This window comes from Gavialis gangeticus, unplaced genomic scaffold (assembly GCF_001723915.1).
Source record: "Gavialis gangeticus isolate Ggan-Ray unplaced genomic scaffold, GavGan_comp1, whole genome shotgun sequence".
Classification (NCBI taxonomy): domain Eukaryota; kingdom Metazoa; phylum Chordata; order Crocodylia; family Gavialidae; genus Gavialis; species Gavialis gangeticus.
Window position 1 is genome coordinate 142,412,581 of NW_017729022.1, and position 10,015 is coordinate 142,422,595.

The 10,015-nt window shown below is 45.9% G+C and overlaps 1 protein-coding gene across 5 annotated transcripts in view; it reads right to left on the reverse strand.

Moving 5' to 3' along the window:
* The window catches only part of KIF16B (kinesin family member 16B), a 399,273-nt gene that overhangs the window by 338,859 nt on the left and 50,399 nt on the right, over positions 1-10,015 (reverse strand). For all 5 annotated transcript variants that reach the window (XM_019516257.1, XM_019516256.1, XM_019516255.1 and 2 more), the window contains exon 2: positions 2,700-2,769. In XM_019516257.1, coding sequence (XP_019371802.1) covers positions 2,700-2,769 — 70 coding nt within the window. The remainder of the gene's footprint in view (positions 1-2,699; positions 2,770-10,015) is intronic.

Sequence of the window (10,015 nt, forward strand, 5' to 3'; positions counted from 1 at the left end):
GGCTGCTGCTGCATGCTCAGAGCCAGAGGCTGCACCAGCCTCTTCCTGGCAGGGGGGGTTTGGGCCCGGGCTGCACTCAGGGCACGAGGGGGTGGTGCTGGGAGGGGGGGGTTGCAGCCACCCCCAAATTCGCTGTAGCCCCCCCCTTAGTCCCCCTCCCAGCACTGCTGCTGCCCACCCCAAGCACAGCCCCCACACAGCGCCTAGGGGCTGCCCCTCTCCCTACCTATCACCCCCCCAAACAAGCCATGGCTCCATTCTGCACCCCATCCCACCCCACCCTGGCTATGCAGCATCTGCCCCTGCCTCAGCCACACTCCCTCCTTCATGGCAGGGGCCTCAAACGTCCCTGCCATGCCCCTCCCCCAAAAAACTTACCACCTGGACGCTGCTCTCCAACTTGCCGGGCTGAACTCCTGGCAGCGTGCATGCAGGCGGCATTTATTGGCAATGGTATTAGCCACATCAGCCAAAAGAAGCCGACTGTCGATAATGTCAATTTTCCTTTCATCAGTGCCAATATGATATGGACCGATATACTGGTGCAACTCTACACAGAACATTTATATATCGAACAACTTTCCTATCTTGCTCTCCTGCATCCATATTTCAGCACTGTAAACACTCCAGAAAACAAATGCTTCTCCCAGTATCAAATGGACATCAAATTAGGATGAGCAGGAATCCTAGTTTTCTCTATTAAAAATCCAAAATTCTCTAGTAAATTAAAGCCAGAATTCTTTGATTAAAAACCCTCAACTCTGTGTTTTTTCCCCATGATTAAAATGAAATACCACTATAACTGCAAATATAGGCATCAGTTGAGCGCACTGGGCATCTAATCTATAACGTGCACTGGGGCAGGAGGGGCACTTTAATTAGAATGGCTCTTGGGAGTTGCTGTAATTAAAATGCTTGCAGCATCTCATGCATTCAGCATCCTGCACTTCAAAATAGTAGCAGGGATGCTTTAACTAAAGCTCAAATGAGCTTTACTTAGAGTATACCCACCACCATTTTAAAATCAAGGACGATGAATATAAGTGGAGGCTGCTGGACTGTTCCTATTAGTTTATTAATTAGATTAATTGAATCAGGTCTGGCACATTCCAAACAGAACACGTTGGAGCAGGTGTCCTACACATGTACAGGCACCCAGTGTTTTACTGATATATTTACATTTTTAAAGCAATCTGGAAGCCTACTAGTACCTCAATCATTATAATAAAATACATTCTAAACACCTAAATATTTTTTTTATCAAGGAAAAATCAGAGCTTCCCCTGCCCCCTTCACTCACCAGGACATGGATCCAGCTGCGGCTGTTCACCCTGCTGCTTTGTGGAACTGAGAAGCCTTGATATGCTGATGCCCCCCACTCCCAAGCCACAGCCCTCCTCAGCCTTACCACAACCCTGCATCCCCATCAGCACCCTTCACTCCCACAACCCTGAATCCCCATCAGCACCCTTCACTCCAAACCCATAGACCCCATCCCACCAGTGCCCTCCACTCCCAAACCAACCCCCACCCCTGCTGGTGCCTTTCACTCCCAACCTACTACCCCCAGTATATGTAGAGCTAGGGTAGGGAGGCCAGGGGGAGTGCCTGACCATAAGCGACACACTGTGGGGGCATGTGCATTCCCAGATTTGCTGCAGCCTGACTGGACCTGCACCAGGCAGGAGTTGCCTCTACAGAGGGACCCAGTGCAAAGGGTGGAGCAGGGTGATGAAACTCATTGCTGCTGCCCCTGCAGTCCCCACCACAGGTGCACCACCATGGTGAGGCTGTAGTGGAAGTGGGGCACAAGCCTGCCCCACAGCAGCAGCAGACAGGAGGCACCTCACCTTGGCAGCCATGTCAGCAAACCTGGTACAAGGTTTGGTGGCAGCAGCAATGAGTCTCCCTGCCGTATTCTGTCCTCCCATCCAAGTGGGCCATGGAGGCACCTCCTGCCTCGTGCACATCTAGCCAGGCTGCAGCCCCATGCCCTGCTGTGGACGCAGAAATCTGGGGGGCACATCCCCCCTATGCCCCCCCAACATATGACTCTGGTACCTAAGCCTTTCCCATGAGTGTATGCAGCAGCAGGGAGCTCCCTGCCACCCCCCCACCTTCCTCCAACAAGCTCCCCATGGCTCTGTGCTGATCTCCAGCCTGATTCCATGGCCATTCATTCCCATCCCTAGCCCCAGGCCCCACACACCGCCCTAGGTGGGCAGCACCTGCAACCCAAGCTGCCAACCCTGCCCCATTCCTTCCCTCACCATGGGGGCTCAGTGTGAGCCCCCGCCTCAAACTCCCCACAAGTTGTGCCTTCCCAACGCTGCCATGTGTAACATATGCCACTCCCCACACTACACATACCCGCAGGCAGCTGTGGGAGGTGCTCTCCACCACACTGTCTGGAGCTGTATTGCCAGCCACATTTATGTGTGCATGCACGCACATGCACATTGAGTCCCCTGCTTGTGATCACCCTCCTCCCGCTCCCCTCAGCCCTAAGCAGCCCCTTGAAACCTGGGACTCTGCCAGCCTGCAAGGGTACCCACAGTTTCCCACATTTTTCTCCTTTAAAAGAGTAAATCCATGTTTTTCCACGGCAAACAGAAAACCCAGACCCCTGATGAGAAGATATCAAACTAAAATTCTGTTAACTTATTTAGAGTTTTTCCTTCTCCAATGAATATACTCACTTTTAAATTTGTGATTGTCGTTTTATTTTTTTCCATTGAAATAATAAATTTAGCATCCAGGTCTTTTTCCCTGAAAAGAACAAAAACATGGCTTCAGTATACTGAAGAAAAATTCATATTGCTATCAAAATTATCAAAGTTTCTGTCTTTGTAAGAAACTTGTTATGGCTATTGTACATTCAAAATAACCAGTTTCTTCTATCATTGTAGCCAGTTGTTTTATATTTGATTTTTTTTTCCTTTACCCAGTCTTGCTATTAAAACCCTCCTTATCTGGCAATAAGAGTAAGGACTAAGGGGGGAAAAAGTCTTAGAAATTTTACCAAGAAGCTTGCTTTAAATAGCTTGTTTTCAATGGTAAATCTGATCCAAATACCAAGGGAGTTAGTAGAACACTCAAACAAGAATTTCAGCTTTCGAGTAAAAACACATGCACACCTCTCTCTGCTGGTATCAAGAACCAAAAATGTGTTACCTTCAAAAATACCCAACATTGCAGCAGAGTTGGACTGCTGTTACAGTCATGATGGTCCAGGGAGTACGAGAGGCAAGAAATCTTTGTGGTATCTTTCACTGTACCAACTGTAGAGTTGGGAGATTATCTGAACAAGCTTTTGGCATTAAGCGGGCCTTCCTCTGGTCAGAAGCCTGAGATCCGAGGAGGGCATCTGATATCTGAAAATTTATCCAATAGCTCTTCCAACTATACAGTTTGTTGAATAAAAGTTATCATACAAAGAATCCTTGCCTCTCGCTTTAAAAATAACATAGCTTTGAGGTTCCTCATTTTCAAATGCTTGTGATGGCAGTCCTGAAGACACTGACTACTGAAAACATGTTCCTTTCCCTTACAATCTCACTGCTACATTTACTGTAGCTGTTCCCCAAAAGCTGTTTGCTTTTGGAGCAGCAGAAGGCAGAAAGGAGATCCATGCATGAAGATGACAGAAAAGGTCTGGGACATATAAAAGGTTCGTGTTCCTGTATGCTGCAGTCGGCAACCCTAGGCATGTGTGCCACAGCATGTCACATGAAAGCATTTTGTCTGGCACAGGACAGATGGAAGGGAAGGGAAGGGGGCTGCACTCTCTCAACAAGGATCAGGCCCCTTGCAGCTCTTCCACTGTCCACCTAGCAGTGTGCGTGCACCCACAGACAGCGACAAGCCAAGCTGGGGCTTCACAAACCCCAGTTCAGCTGCTTGCAGCCTCCCCGCTGCCTGCTGCGAGCAGCCTGGGCTCTGTGGTGGGTAGCAGGGGCCTGCCCAGAGCCTGAGCTGGCTGTGGCAGTCAGCCAGGAAGCTGCAAGCAGCTACACCAGGGTCCACAGAGCCCTGGCCCAACTTGTTGCTGGCAGCAGGTGTGCACGCACCTGGGGTGGATGGTGGGAGAACTGCAAGGGGCCCGATCCTTGTTGTGGCAGTGCAACCCAGGCCCCTTCCCTGCCATCCACCTTGAGGACAGTGTGCGCTATACAGTTACCCTGTATGCCTCAGGGCAGACAGTGGGGAAGGGACCTATGCTATACTGCCACAAGGATTGGGCCCCTCGCAGCTCCCCTGCCATTTGCCCCCAGCACACCAACATCTTCCAAGTAGAGGTTGGTTGTGGGTGTTTTTGGTATTCTGCCCAAAAACATTGCTGACCCTTGCTGTATGCCCTTCCATAAATGCCTGAGGACAACACTGCAGAATTAAACCTGTCAACTACCCAGAATCAGACAATATTACATTTTCTTCACCTGCAGCTCTCTAACGCAGTGATGAACCAAGGGTTCTGACCCAAAACAGGATCAGTGCACTTAAAAGCTCCATAGAAATGAGACTTGCATAGAAAGTAGGGTCACAAGCCCAAGAGTAGGATTTCTACACTGAAAAACAGGAAAATACTAGTCTAATGGCCAAAGATTTGGAAGATTATTTGGGAAAATGTTTCCCAGGAACAATTGGCAAGTGTTGGCAACCACGTCATATCAGCCATTCCTGTTTGTCTTGAAGTATCAGCAAAGAGCCAGCTCAGTGCCTGGGAACAGCATGTACCAACCTGTTGCAGAGATTTAATATTATTATACCTAATTATAAAATATAAGTAATGCATATGTATATTTTTAACTTTATTTCTTTTAATAAAGCTGCCATAGGAAAAAAAGAGTATTGCACACAAAGCGATGTACATGAAAAACCAACTTGTGTATAAAATTAAAAAAAAAAACCCATTCAGACTCCTTCTAGCAGTAATTCTGAAGGAAAGGGGAACCATGTACCCCAAATTGAAAGTTTCCTAAGAAAAATATTATTGATGTAATTATAAAGATTTTTTTTTCATATTACCTCTATACTTCCAGACTGAAGCAAATATTTTGGTATTGATTATGGATGGGAGGCCAGGGAAGGGGATGGAAAAGGGGGAAAGAGGGAGGGAGAGAGAGGGAGATATTCAGTGTTCCTGTTATCAGGAGATAGTTTCTTATGCAACCATTCAAAAGTGCAAAGTGTCATGATCAGAGATGCACCGATAAAGATCTTGGGAGCCAATAACGATAGCCAATTTTAAAGGAGGCATATTGGCCAACACCAATCCAATTTCTGAAACAGCTGAGTGCAGCTGGTAAGTCCATTGTGGTAGAAGCGGAGTGGGGATCAAAGGGGAAAGGGGGCCAGATCAATGCCCCCCACAGTGAGGGAGGGAGCAGGGGCAGGCGCTGCCCAGCCACGGTGGGGTAGAGTGTGGGATGGAGCCAAAGCTCGTGGGAGGGGAGGGGGACTCCCTCTGCTGCTTGTACCCCGGGAGGGCATGGGGGGGGGGGCCGTGTGCCCCTGGATCTGCACAGGGCAGGGCGGGTGCCACCTGGCTCAGGCCCAGCTCAATGCCCCACCTCCACCCATGCACAGAAGGAGCCAGGGCTGCGCTGGGCGGGTGGCAGCGGTTCTGGGAGCGAGGATACAGTGAAATCTGGGGTGGCTGCAGCCCCCTCTGTAGCACCTCCTAACTCCTGACCTTTGCCACTGAAGGTCCCTCCCCTTGCCCCCCAGAAATACTCCTTTTGGGAGGGAGAATTGCCATCTTAGAACCAGAAAAAAAAAAATCATATACTAAAAGTCAAACACCTACTAAGACGCATTTTATTACAAAAAATATTTTTGTCATAATTTGTGTTTGCATAACGTATCTAGAGATTAAGTTCTTAGCCTTGTATATTGTGTGGGGGGTGTGGTTGTGGATGTATGGTGGGGCTGTGAGCGGGTGTGGTGTGAAGTGTTTGTGGAGTGTGAGGCATAGTGGCGGGGATGAGGAATGGTGAGGGGTATGGGGTCCCCTCCCACTCCTCCCCTGGTGCAGCAGCAGGCAGGAGGCACTCATGCCTGGCAAGGCATGTCTCTGACCAGCGCTACACATTGTGGCAAGGGGCACAGCCCCCACTGGGCAGTCTCTATCACTATGGCTTCCCGCTGTGCATGTGCAGCCCCCATGCTCATGCAGCACAGGACAGAGGTCTCACGCACTGGAGCCAGCTGCCTGAACTGCTCCCTGCCACACACGTGCAGCCCCCGCACTTGCACAGCATGGGAGGGAAGTTCTGTGTGCTGGAGCTGGCTGCCTTACTCACTCCCTGAACCAGCGTGGCAGGGAGTGGTGCAGGCAGCCGGCTCCAGTGCATGGGGCTTCCCTCCCATGCTGTGCGAGTGCGGGGGCTGCACTAGCAATAGAGACTGCCTGGAGGGGGCTGCACCCCTCACCACAACGTGCAGCGCTGGTTGGAGCTGCGCACTGTCAGGCACAAACGCCTGCACTGGCCATAAGCGCCCCGAGCACCTGTGCCTGCTGCTGCCACTGCCTGCAGGGCTGCACACCATGGGGGAAGCGTAGGAGTGATCCCCACATGCCCCCCACGCTGTCCACCCAAGCTCCACATTGCTGCTACCCCCATGGGCGCAGGCTCCATGCAGCCACCAGCCCCAGCCTCGCACTCTGTGCTCCAGCCCAGCTGCAGCCCCACTCCCACCACCCCTTACCTCCCTGCTGCCCACAGTGAGTGGGATAATAGGGAAGTCGAGCAGGTCCCAGGCAGATGCATCAGTGGCAGCACCAGCCCTGCCCAGAACCTGCATGCTTGCCAAGCCAGGTCCTTCCACCCACAGGGGTGGGAGCAAGGCATAATAAAGTATGTTGCAAGGGTATGTATACGTGGGCACCTCACTCCCACCCTTGTGGGCAGAAGGGCTGGGTGAGGCACAATCCATTGGTGGGCACCATGGGCCAGATGAAAATGCCCAGAAGGCTGGACTGTGGGCCTTATTTTGCCTGCTCCTGCTGCATCATCATATGAAACGATTCATTATAGAATTGTGGTTCAGAGCTTTTAAAATGGTAGCCAAAAGTATTTTTTTAATGTTTTTGTTTTGGGGGAGGTTTTTCTGTGGGCCCTAAAAAGGAACATAAGATTATAACTATTCATTGCTGAATATACGGCAAAATGTAATTAAAATACAAACAAAAATGAAAAATGATTTTTTTAAAATATTAATATTGGGAACACAAATAAACAGTTTTAGGTTTACAAAATACATTTTTTAACTGTACACGATCCCTTAAAAAGTAGTCACATTGTGCAGCCTTTATACAAAAGTATTTTTAAGGCTGAAAGGCTTTAAAAAAAAATGTTGAGCGCAAGTATCTTTTTAAATACAAAGACACTGAGATTCAAATGAAAAAGTTTCTACATTCTACTGTTCACTCACTTTTGGAGAGCACTCAGAAACTCCAAACAGTTTTGGAGACCTATCAGAAACTCATTCAATTAGCTACTTCTACTATGCTTATATACAGTATGAACAATAGCTCAGTTCACAATTGCACCAATGCTACCTAAAAATATTACTGCCTCAAACAAAATACAAGCTTCTATTGCTGCTGCCTTCATTAGAACATAAAATAAATAAATAAGGTGCCCAAACAAGTTCACAATTAACAGTTTGATAATTTACTGCATTTGGAAAAACTTGTTTCCTATGAAACCAGATCTATTGGCCAACTAACACTCTACCCAATCTTCAGCTTTTCCCTGCTGCTATTTCATACATAATGCTGAATCCATAATCACCGGTAAACAAAGCTTACAATCCATGACCTCTTGGCTCAGAACCAAGTAAAAAGTAATCAAAGCAGGCAAGTTCTTTGGCAAGTACATCAGGAAATGCTTCTACTGGGTACTTCAGAATTAACCCTTTAGCACTATTAACGTCATATATTGGCTTAGACAGTAAGGTGGGGAAAAGTCTGGAGAACTTCTTGAGATAATACTGGCCACTTAATTTAACATCGTCTATACAAGCCCTATGCAACCACAGTCACTACCACTAGTTTGCGTGTCTGAGCAGTGAATTACCTGAGCAAAGTTTTATGATTCTCTTTGCTTGTAAAGGGGACAGTGTCATTAAGTACTGTCCTGAGCCAAGCCGAGTGCAGAAGCTGCACCAACCCAGAATCAGGATGGAGAAAAATTATGATTCAAACACCTTAGTCATTTTTTCCACTTATCCTTCCCTTGCTCTGCATTACTTCTCACTCCAAGTAGTAAAATTCTATTTTGTTACCCACCTGTGCCAGGCAGGGAGTAGGGAACAGTAGTTCTTTTTACTTCAAGTCTAGACAAAAGATCTGAGCAGTCCATATTAGGAGAGTTTTCTCCATTCCTTGGGCAGCTATCTAGTGCAAATTACAATCTATCCTTTGTTGGCAACACATAATGTTATTAATATTCCCTCACTTCAACAGAATACATACTAAACCACAGATTATATCTTCTCTTGACATCACTATTCTGGTCCTCAAGAAGGACTTCTCAATGTCTGATCCATAACTGAGATCTGGAAAGCCCTATTATTTTTAACATAAAAAGGAAACAGTGGGAGTCTTGGAAGGTCATATTTATGCTCATTAAGGAACAGAGAGCACCAAACTAGGATATGATTCACAGTTCAACTTTAATATTTTGTTTTTCAATGTCAATTGTTATGAAACATCTAGAAATAATTCAATATAGGTGTTTTATTACTCTATATTCTGTATTGCTTAGCTGCCACTTAAGCATTCATCAGCTGTTGATTTTTGTTCCAAAAAGGAAGTCATAAACATTCATTTTCTGATGAAGTAATTTAATGGCAAATCAATTATAATTTCAAAGAGGTGAATTTCAAGAATAGAACTAACAAGAACAAAATGCACTTCATTTGGGGGCAGGCATGTGGAGGCAGAGATGGAGAGACAAAGATGCATGGAAACAATCAAAATTCTTTCTAGATATGGTGTTTTAAAGGTTATTGTATTGCACTTCCAAGAGCGACAACAGGGACACTATTCAATCTGCCTGCTGAGCCTCATCTGAAATGTGCTATTCATTTTTCTTCAAAGTTTGCTACAATAAAAAGGAAAAGACTGTAGCAAATTTCCAAAAGCTATTTTAAACTGCAGACAACCAATGTAGCACCAATGAGAATTATTTTTTATTGATGGACATATGTATGATTTGTACTTTTAACTATTCAGGGGAAAAAATGAACATTTGTTACAGGATTCAAACATACATAATGGTTTTTCCTTACAGTAAAATGTTTCTTCTTTTTTTTTTTTTTAAATATTTTCTCCAGGCTTTATTTTATTCTGATGTCCAAGTGTACTACAGAAAAGTAACAATTTGAAAGCATGAGGGGCATATAATACCTAAAACAATTCACAATACATTTAACTACAGGAAGAATTTAAATTAATTTTGTACCTTTGGGGGGTTCACTTGAGACTTGCCAGCAGGTAATGGTCCAATGTCTTACCACATTATTTAGACAGTGCATTCTGCATTCTTTGACCATCTCTAAAAGGAGCAAGTTCAGTCGAACTGATTTCTTTTAAAACACTGAATAGGGAACATTTCACTTTACTAGCCAGTACACAAAATAACCAAAACAATGACTTTCAGAACAGAACTAATGCACTGTTTCTTCATGGGACAATTATTGGCTCATGAAACAAGGAAGCTAGCAAATTAGCTGCAACGCCATGTAATTTTACAGTCACTCAACAGAGTTTTCAAACCCCGTGGGGCTTGCTAAATTGATTTAGAAACAACTGTTTTCAAATATACAATTCCCAATTCAAAGGCATCCACATAGATCTATAGGTTTTAAAAGAAGTTTCTTTCTTTAAAACTGCAAAAAATATGAGAAACGTCCATAAAAGACACCACTGAAATGTGAGGTTCATATGTTGAGGAACTTTGTCTGTAAGGTATATGAAAGGAAATTTGATGTCTGTGGAAAAGAT